The 17238-nt window shown below is 39.8% G+C and overlaps 1 protein-coding gene across 2 annotated transcripts; it reads left to right on the top strand.

Annotated features, from left to right (window-relative positions):
- Positions 1–288: 288 nt before the first annotated feature.
- Positions 289–16785, top strand: zgc:136493 (uncharacterized protein LOC692276 homolog). Of its 2 annotated transcripts, none has more exons than XM_062991949.1 (6): positions 289–401; positions 4414–4808; positions 4889–5060; positions 9926–10104; positions 10873–10969; positions 16448–16785. In XM_062991949.1, exons 2-6 carry the CDS (start codon positions 4439–4441, stop codon positions 16599–16601), a joined length of 972 nt encoding a protein of 323 aa, XP_062848019.1. In that variant the 5' UTR covers positions 289–401; positions 4414–4438; the 3' UTR covers positions 16602–16785. The 2 variants fall into 2 exon arrangements, with proteins under 2 accessions (XP_062848019.1, XP_062848021.1); XM_062991951.1 differs by lacking the exon at positions 289–401 and adding an exon at positions 4120–4237.
- The last annotated feature ends 453 nt before the right edge of the window (positions 16786–17238 follow it).

The following is a 17238-nucleotide window of genomic DNA, read 5'->3' as shown; positions in this document are numbered from 1 at the left end:
GCCAAAAAAGCTGTTACATCAACAAGAGGGACCAACTTCATTTTTTGTTTACATAGTTTTGAATTGATATGTCTGCCAAGCACACCTGGATATCTCGTCCTGGCATCCACATACTGTACGTTTGTCCATGTGTGTTTCTACTAGTCTTATCGAATTCACTCTATAAGCACGCTGCAGCGCCTCCTTCTGGATAGACGAGGAACTACGCGTGTACTAAAAAATCTTGTTCGTCCATGTTAAGTGTTGTGTTTAATGTTCACTCGTATCTGCTTTTGGATTTAACAAAAATTAATGTTTAATAAGATTATGTTTAATTTAAAGTTACATGTGAATAATTAACCTGGACTGTAAGGAACATTGCAGACTGCTGAGATTCTCAAAAGTACAGAGCACCGCAGCAGGTAAGACTACACTACACCAAACTGGTTTAAAATCGGTTTTGTTTTTATTAACGAAGCAATATATATCGTCAGTTTTGTACTGGCAGTGCAATATGTCGTTTGACTTACATTTATTCAAACAATGCCACTTTTTGTTTCGCAAAGTTTTGAGAAGTTTGTCGAAATTGCACCCTAGAATTCTAAAAATACTAAGTGCTCTCTTACGCCATTGCTTATTCGTTGGCATACTTTCTAAAATGCTGGTATCTGGTGACTTGTTTTAGTCTTGCCATGCACATTAAAGCGAATTCTATGATTATATAAACTTTTAAGGGATATATACACTATATTGACATGGTATGTTTTCGCCCTTGATGTGGCGTTTCAGCAACATTCATTCATTGCATGGCATGCTTTACCAGCACTCTGCCCAAAAACGTTGTGGTGGACGTTCACTGGACGAAAGGTCCAATACATTGAAGCTGGGCGGTTCCTGAATCACCCGGATTAATGATTCGAATCTTCGTACTGAATCAGGAATCACGAGTCCGAGGTCTCAATTAACCCGGAGACTATGAGTCCTCTGAGCTGAGTGACTCAGATTAACCCGAGTCTATAAAATGAACCGAATTTACCACCGCTACAATACACACACACACACACACACACACACACACACACACGGCATTTTCAGTAGCTCCAGTTAATCTGACTGCATGTCATTTGGTCATGTGTATGGATTGGTGGTCTTGGAATAGATGAGGAAATATCTATCTAACCTTATGTTCGCCTAGGGCTGGGCGGTATGACCAAAAATGAATTGCGGTATTTTTTAAGATTCTGACGGTTTTACGGTATATCATGGTATGTTTTTTTTTGTATGACTGGGATTTTTTTTATGTCTGTGGCTTATTCTACTCTCATAAGTACATAGAATATAAAACATTTAATTTCACCATGTATATAATGAAGGTTTTGAGTACTATAAGTTGTGCATGACCCCACAAAATGACACACTATGAAGCCGCTCAGGTGGCGCAGCGGTAAAAACACGCTGACACCAGAGCTGGGATCTCGAGTACATCGTATCGAGTCTCAGCTCTGCCTGCCGGCTGGGCTGAGCAACCACATGAACAACGATTGGCCTGTTGTTCAGATACGGGTGGGATATTAAAAGCCGGATAGGGTCTCTCTCATAACTAATGCAATTACGACCTCTGCTGGCTGATTGATGGCGCCTGCACAGAGACGGCAAAAGAGTTGCTGTCAGGGTGTGTCTCTCCGTACACAGAGCTGATCTGCACTGCACTCGTCAAAGTGTAGGTGCTGCCCATGTGTCGGAGGTGGCATGGGTTAGCTTCATTCTTCTCAGTCAGAGCGGGGATCGGCATTGGTGGAGAGGAAGTGTGATGCAATCGGGCAATTGGACGTTATAAAAAAAGGGAGAAAAAGGGAAGAAAATGCCTGAAGAAAATATAAAAAAATGACAATATATGATGGAATCAGTACACGTGAAACAGTTGCAATATGGCGATATGGCTCATATTTATATCACGATATAACTCCTAATTTCGGTTGATACAATATAATTCCGATATCGATATGAATAATACAAATGTCAGAAAAACTGCCAAAAACACCAACATTGAATGGCAGTACCTGCAAACCTCTTTTCTGGTTTCTGGCAAGAAATACAAGCTGAATACACCACTGAATTAGTCCTTCATCTCTTATCAGCTATTTCGTCTGCTTCTTTTTCAACTGTGGACAGTGGCGGAGCCAGACAATTTTCATAGGGGTGGCCAGACTGAGACCATTGCTCACAGGGCTGGCACAGAAACTGTCTGATACCTTATTTTTTGTGAAAAACTAAAATATTGCCTATAACCTTAACATTATGAGGAAGAATTTCAAAGATATTCCTTTACAATACTTAATCATTTGACTGCAAACTTGTGTGTACTCAGGGGCGGATCTAGAAAAATATTTATGGGGTGGCGAGAGGGGGGCAGGGATTTTTGAGGGGTGGCAACATATGGCAAATATATACGTATTTATACTGAATTTAATCACAGTTATCACAGTTGAGATGAGAAATAGTATGTACACACTACAAAAGGGCACGGGCTGCCATTTACAAACTCATACAGACAAACTTAATCTCATGCAATCAATGTCTTGCATTTAAGGTTTCATGTGAAACAGTTCATATTAGGAATAAGTGACCATACAATGTAATCTCATTAATAGGAGATAAAAGTATGGTAACACTACTGTAGGTGGGGCATTATCAAAGGAAAGGCATTAAGGTAAGACACAGGTGATGAGTGGCAGATGTATGAGAGGGAAAGCAAATAGTTTTTGACTGTGTCAGAGTGGCAGCGTTGCAAATTGGCCATAACTTTTCTTTTAATTTGTTGCTGCCAACTGGGGTGGCAGCAGGGGTGGCAAGGCTTTCTTTTAGGGTGGCATTTGCCACCCTATGCCACCCCGGTAGATCCGCCCATGTGTGTACTGATGAGACTCATCTGAACCCCAGAACATGCTAGCATGAATGCATGGAAAACAAATTTTAATTTTCTTTCAAGAATATGATACATTCTGACCAACACTATTAAGCCAAATCAGCATTGAAAATTGACTTTACTTTTAATAGCCTTCTACAATGCTGGGGCTTCTTAAAACTGAATATTCTCTTTTCAATAGAAGTGTTATATAAATGCTATTAAATTGTTTTTCTAAAAAAAAAAAAAAAAACCCGCCCAATTTGGAGGAAAACCGCCCAATCTGGCAACACTGGAACGCGCAGAGTCCGTTCGTGCCTTTACTCGTAGCGCGCAACAACTAATATTAGTTGTATTAGTACTCACTAGTATTAGTACTCAGTAGTAGTACTTTTTCTGTAATAGTGTTGGTGGTTGACGTTTATGTTGAGTGTATTACTGCACTATTTTGGTGGAGAACTACTTGCTTGCGCTGTTGAATTGCGTCCCTGTGGGAACACCTGCGAGCAAAAATGCTTCCGCAAAAAAGTACGCACTGATATAATACGTAATATATATCGTTCGAATTTGTTTAAAAATCATATCACCGTTATTGAAACATTTTCTATCGCGATATATATCGATATCGAATTATTGTCCAGCACTAGTTGCAATAAATACAATTTGTATTGTTTATTTCATATTTAAGTATTGTACAGTTACCCTTAGCTCTTCCTTTAACAAATAAACGTTTGCAAACTCCACTGTACAACTTGACCACAGGTCTGTTGTAGAAAAGTGGACGACTTTATATATCTCTGCTTCCAGTTTGCTTATAACGTTGGTTTAGCAACTGACTCGACTGTCTATAGAGGAATCATGCCCTCGCATATGTGGATTGTTACTGCGTTTGTAATGTCGTTATTTTGCAACAGTGGCTCAACAAACCGTGTAGTAAATAGTGTTTTAGTCTGTTCTAAAATGCCAACTCAGCTCATTTCTTTGGCAGGTTCTTCTGGTGCATATTTGATCTTCCTCTCTTCATCCTCCATCTGTTTTCAATCAATTTACATATTGAGGACACCTGTCATCTGTTAACACTGTTATGCTAACGCTACCTGACTACCTAACTCGTGAGCTGTATCTAATCTGCACAACGCTTTACAAAATTATATGATTTGCTGCCTACTGAAGCCTACAGCTGTTGTATTAACTGTGGTATGGCGTTATATGAAAAATCCATACCGTATGAGGAATCAAAGCCGGTATACTGAATGTACTGTCATACCGCCCAGCACTGTGTTCCCCTTTCAAAAATGGACTTTTTTGTTGTTCTCTTTAACCCAGCCAGGAACAAAATGTAGTAAAGTAAAAGTGAGTTTGATGAAAGAGAGTTATCTTATTTTGCTCTTTTTTGATAATATTTCTTGGCTGACTGGTACCTTTAACTACATATCAGATATTGGCCTCTGGTCATTTAGGCTGCATGGATGTTTTTGAATTATTAAATGAACTATATAAAATGTTGTTTTTTATTTTTTGTTTTATAGTTTCTGGCTTTTATTTGCACAAAATATGGAGAAACCCTGCGTATTGGTCCCCGCACTCGGACCCAAGGGCATTTACCAGTGTTTTATACCGTGCATTGAGGAACATTTCACGACAGTCACCTATGAGGAGTTCGAAAAGAAACAGGAAAATTTTGCAGAAATGATCCAAGCCGTGTTTGTTTGGGGTTGCGGCCTACAGGTAAATAAGAAGCTTTTACAAACCTTGCCCAAGCTCCAGGTTGTGGCAAATGGTGGTGTTGGAGTAGATCATCTAGACATACCATTAATCAACAGCTTCGGAGTGAAGGTTTGCAACACTCCGCACGTGGTTGACAATGCTACAGCAGACATCGGGATGACACTGATGTTAGCATCAGCAAGGAAGATTTTGGAAGGTATGAATTCTTTATAATAATAGCTTTGTATAGTTATTGTTTGAAATGCATACATAACAATGACTTTATTTTTCTTGCAGGCCATGACTTTTCAAAGTACCATGAATCTGTTTATTTGGCCGAATCCACTTTGGGCAATGATGTCAGTGGTGCTACTTTGGGCATCATTGGGATGGGAAGAATCGGATATAAGGTTGCTAAAAGAGCTAACAGTTTTGAAATGAAAATCCTCTATCACAACAGGAATCAAAGGTGAGGACACGGTTTAAATATTTACTGACTTGCCAGACAGTTCAGATGTATCATTAAATCTTAGATTAAATTTTAAAGGCCGTTAAAGTGTTTTACTGCCATTTGGAGGCGTTTTACCCCCAATTAATTTTTTATTTTGTATTTCCCAAGGTAATATGCAGTATCTGCTTCCACATCTTTATTTATGATTAAATCTTTGCTTGAAAACCTAGTCATAGATCAATGATCTTTGTTAATACAGTCAAGCTAATTGGAAATGTCCTTGGTCCAACCTGCCATCCAGTAATAGCAGGTGGTCTAGATACACCATATGGCCAAAAGTATGTTGGCATCTTACCATAGGCTTGTTGGACATCCATTTCATACTAATGGCATTAATATGAAGTCGCCCCCTATCAACCCACCCTCTTGTGATTTTAAAAGCCTTTACTTAAGAAGGCCTTTCACAATTTCTTGGAATTGTTCTGTAAGGATTTGTGCCTGTTTCGTCAAAAGAGCATATCAGAGGACAGGTCCTGATGTTTTTTATGGACCTTACTTTGTTGAAAGCTTATGATTAATTTTTTAGAATTGATTATATAAATGGGCACTTTAGTGGAGCAGCAGTTTATTAATCTAGACCAGTGTTTCTCAACCTTTTTTCAGTCACGGCACCCTTTAAAAGTTTTCAAAATCTCAAGTCACCCCTGTCTAAAATGTATTAAAAAACTTACATTCTGCATCCCTCGTACTGCTAACACAGAAAAACACTACAGGGCATTAAGTTTCAGAAAAATTCATTCTTGTGCAGAGATGAGCCCGTGTTTGTTTCTGCTTTAAAACATACACGCCATGAACCAATCAGATTTAACATCATTAAACAATTTTTATAGTTTATTTCTCAATTATTTGTCATTTTACCACTAGCACTGCTCATTGTCTGCATGGTTTCTCTGTAGCTCGGTTATGGCTCTCATACTCAAACTCAAAAGAAGCTTTATTGGCATGACAAATAAGGACATTCGTATTGCCAAAGCAAGTTAGAGAGAAATAATAAAAATAACAATAAAAAAGAACAAATATATACAAAACAGTTACATGCGCAAAAATATAAAATAGAATAAAATATTAATAAAAACAGTGCAAAATAATAACAATAAAAATTATAATATTGACATTAATGAGGTAATGACCTCTCTCTCTGTGTGTGTGTGTGTGTGTGTGTCGCTTGCTCTCTCTCTGTATGTGTGTGTGTCGCTTGCTCTCTCTCTGTATGTGTGTGTGTCGCGTGCTCTCTCCGCGATACTGAAAGTGATTTGAATTTTGACAATAAACAGCTCTTATTATGACTGATTAATTCCCTCTACTGATGGAAGCGGAATGGTTGAATTACAGCCGATCAGAAATATAAATATATATTATAACGGCTCCCAGAGGCGCGACTCGGTTCCTTTTGTTCATTTTAAAGAGCCGTTCAATAGAATCGAATCGTTCGCGAACGACTCATCACTATAGGCAACGCACGCAACCCGCGTTCACGTTGTAGCATGGGCGTGTGAGACAAATTTTGATGTTTGAGGCGGCTAATGGTCTACATTTTCATGATAAGTTGACTTTTTTGTATTTTACATTTATTTCATTTTCAATATCAGTAACGTGAGAATATTTTTGACGGCACCCCTGACGAAGCCAGACGGCACCCCGGTTGAGAAAGGCTGTTCTAGACCATCATCTGAGATCTGGTTGCAAATTCCAGTGGTGATACAACAACCACAACTACTGTCTAATAACTAGAATTCATTCTTTTACACCGCTGTAATAGAATTTTAAAAGTGTCTTTTACATGTAAAAACATGGCATTTGCACTTTAAATCCTGATTAGATCCTGATAGAGTTTTTGTATTAAAAAAAACAATGATGGCCGCTCATGAGACGCAGCGGTAAAAACACGCTGGAACCAGAGCTGAGATCTCGAATACATCATATCGAACCTCAGCTCTGCCTTGCTGGCTGAGGCTGAGCGGCCACATGAACAACGATTGGCCTGTTGTTCAGATGGGCGGGACTAAGCCGGATGGGGTCTCTCTCTGTCAGACTGGTGCAATCACGCCTACACAGAGATGAGGAAAGAGTGCTCTTAGGGTGTGTCTCTCAATACACAACGCTAGGTGGCACAACACTCGTCAATGTGTGGGTAATAAGATGCATACGGCTTGCTGCCCACGTGTCGGAGGGGGCGTGGGTTAGCTTCGATCCTCTTGGTCAGAGCAGAGATCGGCATAGGCAGAGAGGAAGCATGATGCAATTGGGCAATTGGACGCGCTAAAGGGGGAGAAAAAGGGGAGAACATGCATTAAAACAAAAAAAAACTATGATGAATAACAGTGTGGCTTGGTTATGGAATCATGTCCTCCTGCCTTGCCAAATATGACCAGCAGTAACGACCGTCTGGGTGCCTACATAAACATTAATTGGCTGGTCCGAGGAAGGGTGCCATAGGGATTCCTCCTAACTGCTGGATGATTGATGGTACCTGCACAGAGATGGGGGATAATGAAGATCAGTGTGTGACTTTCTGTGCACGATACGAATTCCCATATGAACCTGCTTCATGTAGGTGAAAAGAAGCTTTTGGATACGTGTTGTTAGGTATGGCCCTCCCGGTCAGAAGTGGAGTTCTGCAGAAGTAGAGGTGAAAATAAACAAGCAGAGGGGGTATGGAGATGCAGATGAGTGACATGTCGCTTTCTCTTAACTGTCATTTGTGCCTTGCTGAGCATTATTTTGCTTTAGGTGGAAGTGCTTCTATTAGGAGGCACAGGCTGCACCAGTTGGTGGGGTGCCGCTTCTGCTGTTCTTGGCTTGTTTTGGGATCCATTTCTTTCCTGTTTTTCCAAGAACTTGGTTGTCATGGGTGCTGTTAGTAACTTTCCATATATTGTGACTAGCAGTTTTCATTTCTGCTCTATCTCTTTTCTATTTACCTTATCCATTGCAGGCTGTGAATGTTTTTGTGTCTTTCATACATACAGTGGGGTCAAAAAGTATTTAGTCAGCCACTGATTGTGCAAGTTCTCGTACTTAGAAAGATGAGAGAGGTCTGTAATTTTCATCATAGGTACACTTCAACTATGAGAGACAAAATGAGAAAAAAAAATCCAGGAAATCACATTGTAGGATTTTTAAAGAATTTATTTGTAAATTATGGTGGAAAATAAGTATTTGGTCAGTAACAAACAAGCAAGATTTCTGGCTCTCACAGACCTGTAACTTATTCTTTAAGAAGCTCTTCTGTCCTCCACTCGTTACATGTATTAATGGCACCTGTTTGACATTGTTATCTGTATAAAAGACACCTGTCCACAGCCTCAAACAGTCAACCATGGCCAAGACCAAAGAGCTGTCGAAGGACACCAGGAAGAAAACTGTAGACCTGCACCAGGCTGGGAAGAGTGAATCTACAATAGGCAAGCAGGTTGGTGTGAATAAATCAACTGTGGGAGCAATTGTAAGAAAATGGAAGACATACAAGACCATTGATAATCTCCCTTGGGGTCAAGATCTCATCCCGTGGGGTCAAAATGATCATGAGAATGGTGAGCAAAAATCCCAGAACTACACGGAGGGACCTGATGAATGACCTGCAGAGAGCTGGGACCAAAGTACCAAGGCTACCATCAGTAACACACTACGTCGAGAGAGACTCAAATCCTGCAGTGCCAGGCGTGTCCCCCTGCTTAAGCCAGTACATGTCCAGGCCTGTCTGAAGTTTGCCAGAGAGCTTATGGATGATCCAGAAGAGGATTGGGAGAATATCATGTGGTCAGATGAAACCAAAATGGAACTTTTTGGTAAAAACTCAACTCGTCGTGTTTGGAGGAAGAAGAATGCTGAGTAAACACCATACCTACTGTGAAGCATGGGGGTGGAAACATCATGCTTTGGGGCTGTTTTTCTGCAAAGGGGACAGGACGACTGATCCGTGTTAAGGGAAGAATGAACAGGGCCATGTATCATGAGATTTTAAGCCAAAACCTCCTTCCATCAGTGAGAGCATTGAAGATGGAACGTGGCTGGGTCTTCCAGCATGACAATGATCCCAAACACACCGCTCGGGCAACGAAGGAGTGGCTCCGTAAAAAGCATTTCAAGGTCCTGGAGTGACCTAGTGGTCTCCAGACCTCAACTCCATAGAAAATTTGTGGAGTCCGTGTTGCCCAGCAACAGCCCCAAAACATCACTGCTCTAGAGGAGATCTGCATGGAGGAATGGGCCAAAATACCAGCTACAGTGTGTGCAAAACTGGTGAAGACTTACAGGAAACGTTTGACCTCTGTCATTGCCAACAAAGGTCATGTTACAAAGTATTGAGTTGAACTTTTGTTATTGACCAAATACTTATTTTCCACCATAATTTACAAATAAATTCTTTAAAAATCCTACAATGTGATTTCCTGGATTTTTTTTTCTCTTTTTGTCTCTCATAGTTGAAGTGTACCTATGATGAAAATTACAGACCTCTCTCATCTTTCTAAGTAGGAGAGCCTGCACAATCAGTGTCTGACTAAATACTTTTTGGCCCCACTGTACTTTATTTCTTTTATTTTGGTCACCACTTTTATTTTACCTTTGGTTTTTAGCCACAGTATTGTGCTACCTGGGCTAAGCGTCCCACAGATTTAGGCGTAATCTTTCACTTAAAACATTAATATTAAACATATATTTCTTTACGATATGACCCATACGTTTCCCAAGCAAGCAATAAATTAAAATTCTGTGTAGCTTGCCATGGATATAAAAAGAATGTGAACATATACATACTTATGTACATTTTGTTGCATATAAATAGTCAAGTTTCGGTTCTTTTTATACTGGCTTCATTTCAGAAAAGAGGAAGAGGAGCGTGCAGTGGGAGCTGTGTACTGTGAGAAGATTGAGGACCTACTGCAGAAGTCTGACTTCGTTATGGTTGTGGTCAATTTGTCACCTCAGACTCGCAAACTGATTGGGGTTAAAGAACTGGCCATGATGAAGCCTAACAGTACCCTCATTAACATCAGCAGAGGTAAATGTATCATATTATATGTCGCCACATACACCTCCTGGCATAAAATACACACTAATTAGGAGCACCAAACTAATACTGGTTGCACTTGAGGACAACACATAGTTTTGATGTTTTTTTAAACATTATTTTGAGATTAAAGCTCATGTTGATGTGACTGCATAATCACATTTTGCTGCAGATTTGTCTGCTGCATGTTCATGCTTTGAATTCCTAATTCTACCACATTCCATAGGTGCTCTATTGGATTCAGATCTGGTGACAGGAGAGCCCATTAACATACACTAAACTCTATTACCATGTTTATGGAACAAGTTTGGTATAATTTGTGCTTTGCGAAGTGCGTTATTGTGCTGAAAGCTACATTTATTAGATAGATTGGGGTCATAATAGAATGCACATGTTTACCAACAATACTCTGATATACTGTGGCATTGAAACAATGCTTGATTGGTATTATGGGGCCCATTGTGTGCAAAGAAAAGGCTTTATGCTACATTATACCTTTGCCAGCCTAAACTGTTAACAGAAAGAAGGCTGGGTCCATGGTGTTATATATTCGAAGATGCTATTTTGGTCACTTTGCTGGAAAAGATTCTGATGTTTGATGTAAACATTATCGAAAGCTCCTAAACACTGTCTGTATTATTATTTTTTTCCTTTGTCTTGTTGACAATGAATACACTACCCTTCTAAAAGCAGGACAAAATGTCTGCAATATGGTTACTGACATTAGAGTTAATGTATTTTTATTTGTTTGTCCTTAAGGTTTGGTTGTTGACCAGGATGCTTTGGTAGATGCCCTAAAAAGGAAGGTCATTAAAGCTGCAGCTCTGGATGTTACATATCCTGAGCCTCTTCCACGGTAAAAATCTTGTTTCAAACATTACCAACTGTACATAGAGTGACGTTTTTTGTACCACTTTATGTTGTTTAATTTACCTTTGGTGCATATATCTACTTTATATTAGCACACAGTGGGCACTCGGTGGTGCATCGACTGGCCAGACATCTACACAGACACACCATTCATTGTGTTTGTAGGGGGGAGGGACAATGGTTGAAGCAGATTTCCTCGTCACTACCTCTGCTGGATACTGCGCTTTGTGAGACCCTGCCACAGGCACATGAAAAGAAGGGATTAGTGGCTGCAGGCATGTTCAAGGGGAATCTGACAACCACCTCCTCGATCAGGGGTGGGGAAGAAGAAAGCGACCCGGAGGAAATAGGCTCCAATTGGACACAATTAGATTGAGGGGAAAAAAGAATAAATAGAGGATGAAAAAATATTTACACAAAATGCCAATGCCTTAATACCTAAGTATATATTTAAAAGCACAAAGATATGATCAAAAATTCTAAAGTATGTATTTATCCAGAAGAGCATTTGTGAGGTCAGATACTGGTGTTGGTCAAAGGATCTGTCTCTCAATGTCTGTTCTGGTTCATCCCAAAGGTTTTTGATGAGGTCAGGGCTCTGTGTGTTTCGCACCAAAATCACCCAACCATGACTTTATGGACCTTGCTATGTGCACTGGTCATGTACTTCCACTTTACAGTAATACCACTCACACTTAATACTTTTGTCCATAAAGTGTATTTGTGTATATATATATATATATATATATATATATATATATATATATATATATATATATATATATATATATATATATATATATATATATACAGGGGTTGGACAAAATAACTGAAACACCTGGTTTTAGACCACAATAATTTATTAGTATGGTGTAGGGCCTCCTTTTGCGGCCAATACAGCGTCAATTCGTCTTGGAAATGACATATACAAGTCCTGCACAGTGGTCAGAGGGATTTTAAGCCATTCTTCTTGCAGGATAGTGGCCAGGTCACTACGTGATGCTGGTGGAGGAAAACGTTTCCTGACTCGCTTCTCCAAAACACCCCAAAGTGGCTCAATAATATTTAGATCTGGTGACTGTGCAGGCCATGGGAGATGTTCAACTTCACTTTCATGTTCATCAAACCAATCTTTCACCAGTCTTGCTGTGTGTATTGGTGCATTGTCATCCTGATACACGGCACCGCCATTGGATGCACATGGTCCTCCAGAATGGTTCGGTAGTCCTTGGCAGTGACGCGCCCATCTAGCACAAGTATTGGGCCAAGGGAATGCCATGATATGGCAGCCCAAACCATCACTGATCCACCCCCATGCTTCACTCTGGGCATGTAACAGTCTGGGTGGTACGCTTCTTTGGGGCTTCTCCACACCGTAACTCTCCCGGATGTGGGGAAAACAGTAAAGGTGGACTCATCAGAGAACAATACATGTTTCACATTGTCCACAGCCCAAGATTTGCGCTCCTTGCACCATTGAAACCGACGTTTGGCATTGGCACGAGTGACCAAAGGTTTGGCTATAGCAGCCCGGCCGTGTATATTGACCCTGTGGAGCTCCCGACGGACAGTTCTGGTGGAAACAGGAGAGTTGAGGTGCACATTTAATTCTGCCGTGATTTGGGCAGCCGTGGTTTTATGTTTTTTGGATACAATCCGGGTTAGCACCCGAACATCCCTTTCAGACAGCTTCCTCTTGCGTCCACAGTTAATCCTGTTGGATGTGGTTTGTCCTTCTTGGTGGTATGCTGACATTACCCTGGATACCGTGGCTCTTGATACATCACAAAGACTTGCTGTCTTGGTCACAGATGCGCCAGCAAGACGTGCACCAACAATTTGTCCTCTTTTGAACTCTGGTATGTCACCCATAATGTTGTGTGCATTGCAATATTTTGAGCAAAACTGTGCTCTTACCCTGCTAATTGAACCTTCACACTCTGCTCTTACTGGTGCAATGTGCAATTAATGAAGATTGGCCACCAGACTGGTCCAATTTAGCCATGAAACCTCCCACACTAAAATGACAGGTGTTTCAGTTATTTTGTCCAACCCCTGTATATATACTGTATATATATATATATATATATATATATATATATATATATATATATATATATATATGTATGTATATACTGATCAGCCATAACATTAAAACCACCTCCTTGTTTCTACACACACTGTCCATTTTATCAGCTCCACTTACCATATAGAAGCACTTTGTAGTTCTACAATTACTGACTGTAGTCCATCTATTTCTCTACATACCTTTTTAGCCTGCTTTCACCCTGTTCTTCAATTGTCAGGGCCCCCATAGGACCACCACAGAGCAGGTATTATTTGGGTGGTGGATCATTCTCAGCACTGCAGTGACAATGACATGGTGGTGGTGTGTTAGTGTGTGTTGTGCTGGTATGAGTGGATCAGACACATCAGTCAAGTCAAGTCAAGTCAACTTTATTTATATAGCGCTTTTTACAATATACATTGTCTCAAAGCAACTTTACAAAATCCAGGACCAACAGATACAAAAACCCCTGTTGAGCAAGCCGAGGGCGACTGTGGCAAGGAAAAACTCCCTGAAAATTACAGGAAGAAACCTTGAGAGGAACCAGACTCAGCAGGGCCCATCCTTCTTGGGTGGTCTGGAGGATACTTTAAATAAATACACGATTTACACAAATCATACAAACACAGAATTGAATGATCTAAAAGTCATACAGTGGTAATAAATAGATAAATAAACAATTAAATAATAATAGAGTTGTTATCCGCTCTAGTCTTCAATAAAGTCTGTAGTGATTTCTTGTCGTTGCAATTACTCCAGACCCGTCACATCTGACAGGAGCAGCATCGTTGTCCCGGCAGTCTCGACTTTAATCCTTAACCTCGGCGGGTAAACAGGTTTCCATCAGAATGCCCTCGGGGTAAAACAACAGAGAATGTAGTTAATAATGTACAATGCTAGTTGACAAACAGTTTTACAGAGAGTTTTAGACTCCGGCAGCCCTAATTATTACAGCATAACTAAAAGGGAGAGCGAGCAGGTAACAAGGTCATGAAGGCTTTCACAGGACATCAGCGCCCACCTCTCCTACCCAAACCAGAGTGATTGGACAAGAGAGGCAGAACGACAGCGACCCAACATCCCTGATCACCACAAGTTTCTATGACCAAGAACCCCCAAGCTCTGCGCCTTTGTCTATATTAATCAAAAGCCTGAGAAAATAAATATGTTTTCAGTCTAGACTTAAACATTGAGACTGTGTCCGAATACCGAACAGAGGCAGGAAGATTATTCCAAAGTTGTGGAGCTTTGTACGAAAATGCTCTTCCACCAGCTTTGGTCTTTTTAATTTTAGGAACTATAAGTAACCCTGCATCTTGTGAACGAAGTGGACGTGCTGGGTTGTAGTAATTAATAAGCTCACTCAGATACTGTGGAGCCAGACCATGTAGCGCTTTATAGGTTAGTAAAAGTATTTTGTAATCAATGCGAAATTTAACTGGCAGCCAGTGTAGAGATGATAGAACAGGAGTAATATGGTCAAATTTTTTAGTTCTAGTTAGCACTCGAGCTGCTGCATTTTGAACTAACTGGAGTTTGTTTAAGGATCTACCAGAGCATCCAGTTAGAAGAGCATTACAATAATCTAACCGAGAAGTTATAAACGCATGGATCAGTTTTTCGGCGTCATTAACAGATAGTATATTTCTTATTTTAGAGATATTACGCAAATGATAGAAAGCAACTCTAGTAATATTATTAATGTGTGTATCAAAGGAGAGATCTGAATCTATTGTGACACCTAAGTTTTTTACATCTGGGCTGGGAGTAACAGAGAACGTGTTTAAGTTTAGCACCAGGTTAGACAACTTGTCTCTTGCAGCTTTAGAGCCAACAAGTAAAACCTCAGTTTTATCTGAATTAAGTAAAAGAAAATTACACGACATCCAGTTTTTTATGTCGTTTACACAATCTTCTATCTTACTGATTGTGTCAGTATCATTTGGTTTGGCTGATATATACAGCTGTGTGTCATCTGCATAGCAGTGAAAGTTTATGCCATGTTTATGAATAATTTCACCTAGTGGAAGCATATAGAGTGTAAATAATAGCGGTCCAAGTACCGACCCCTGTGGAACACCACACTTTACTTTTGTAGTTTCTGAGCATTTATTATTTACATAAACGAATTGAGAGCGGTCAGTCAAATATGATTGAAACCAAGAGAGTGCGAGTCCTTTAACACCTACTGTATTTTCTAGCCTCTCCAGTAAAATGTTATGATCGACCGTATCAAACGCTGCACTAAGATCTAATAGAACAAGAAAAGAGACACATCCATTATCAGAAGACATTAACAACTCGTTAACTACTCTAATTAATGCGGTTTCGGTACTATGGTTGGGTCTAAATCCTGATTGAAATTTTTCATGAATACAATTTTCATTCAAATAAGAACATAGCTGTTTGGAAACGACTTTTTCTAATATCTTTGAGACAAAAGGAAGGTTTGAAATTGGCCTATAATTAGATAAAACATGTGGATCAAGATTAGGTTTTTTAATCAGGGGTTTAATAACAGCACTTTTAAACAATTTAGGTACGTACCCAAGGCTAAGGGATGCATTGATTAATGTAAGCAGGGGCTCTACAATAGCTGGGAGTAAATCTTTAAGTAAACGAGTTGGAACAGGATCGAGTATACACGATGATGACTTCGATGATTTAATCAACACAGTTAGTTCATTTTGGGAGATTGGATTAAAGGAATTTAGTTGGATTAACTCGTTACTATTATCACCAATGCTGCTCGGAGTGAGTCCATACTTAACATTGGCAAGTGACACACTCTGACTCTGAAGTCGGCATCAGCACTGCTGGAGTTTTGAAATACCATGTCCACTCACTGTCCACTCTATTAGACACTCCTACCTAGTTGGTCCACCTTGTAAATATAAAGTCAGTGACGATCGCTCATCTATTGCTGCTGTTTGAGTTGGTCATCTTTTAGACCTCTAGATCAGTGGGCACAGGACGCTGCCCACAGGGCATTGTTGACTGAATATTTTTGGTTGGTAGACTATTTTCAGTCCAGCAGTGACAGTGAGATGTTTAAAAACTCCATCAGCATTGCTGTGTCTTATCCACTCATACCAGCACAACACACACTAACACATCACCACCATGTCAGTGTCACTGCAGTGCTGAGAATGATCCACCACCCAAATAATACCTGCTCTGTAGTGGTCCTGGGAGAGTCCTGAACATTGAAGAACAGCATGAAAGGGGGCTAACAAAGCATGCAGACAAATAGATGGACTACAGTCAGTAATTTAATATTAATTTAATAGTTTCAATTATGTTAATGATTTATTTTTATGTTAATTATGTTAATAATTATCAGTGGGTGAGTAATGTATATAAAATGGGTAATTTTGAGTTTGTGCCCTGTTACAGAGATCACCCTCTACTGTCACTTCCAAATGTAATTGTCCTGCCACACATGGGGACTCACACAGTGGAGACGTCTCAAGTCATAGTGGAGAAAATGATTTCCAACACTCTAGCAGTACTGAATGGGGAACAACCTCCAGATGAAGTGAAGATATAGAGATCATGCTCTTGTCATTAGGCACTTCTTAGAGCTACTGTAGTAAAAACAAACATTGAGTGTTTTCAAATGATTATGCTTTTATTTCAATGTTTTATAGGGATTTAAAGGACCACATCTCGTCATATTTAGGTCCACATTTGTTTATGATGAGAAGACTTTAGATTTTAAATCAATAAATGAATAATGATTGCTAAATCACACATTTCCTTTTCTTTCTTTTAGTTTCTATTTCTTTCTCAGGTTCTGAAAATACACCTAATTAAGGGTAGTCCAAAATACTAGCTATTGAGCAAGCATCATATTTAGAGGAGAATGGAGTAGGGCTGCCGTGATTGGTCGACCTAGTCGAGCGTCGACGTCAATATTTTAAGTCAGTGAATTTTTTATTTCTATGTTTCCATTCATGTAACCGTTCATATGTTTTCCCTCAGCACTACTTGCTGCGTGCATGACCTAAGTTGTATTTGGTCCAGTCACTGGTAGGCGGCATTAAGCGCAGTCTTAAAAATGCCGTCTGCAGCAGTCAGAGGCCGATTGTAGCGAGCTTTCAAAGAAAAGCTAAAAGTTTTCCAAGACCTAAATCATCAAAAGTTTGGGAATACTTAAAACTGGCACAAAACAAAAAAGGGGTTTG

Source organism: Trichomycterus rosablanca, chromosome 3 (assembly GCF_030014385.1).
Source record: "Trichomycterus rosablanca isolate fTriRos1 chromosome 3, fTriRos1.hap1, whole genome shotgun sequence".
NCBI lineage: Eukaryota > Metazoa > Chordata > Actinopteri > Siluriformes > Trichomycteridae > Trichomycterus > Trichomycterus rosablanca.
This window is presented reverse-complemented; position numbering and strand designations above follow the sequence as displayed.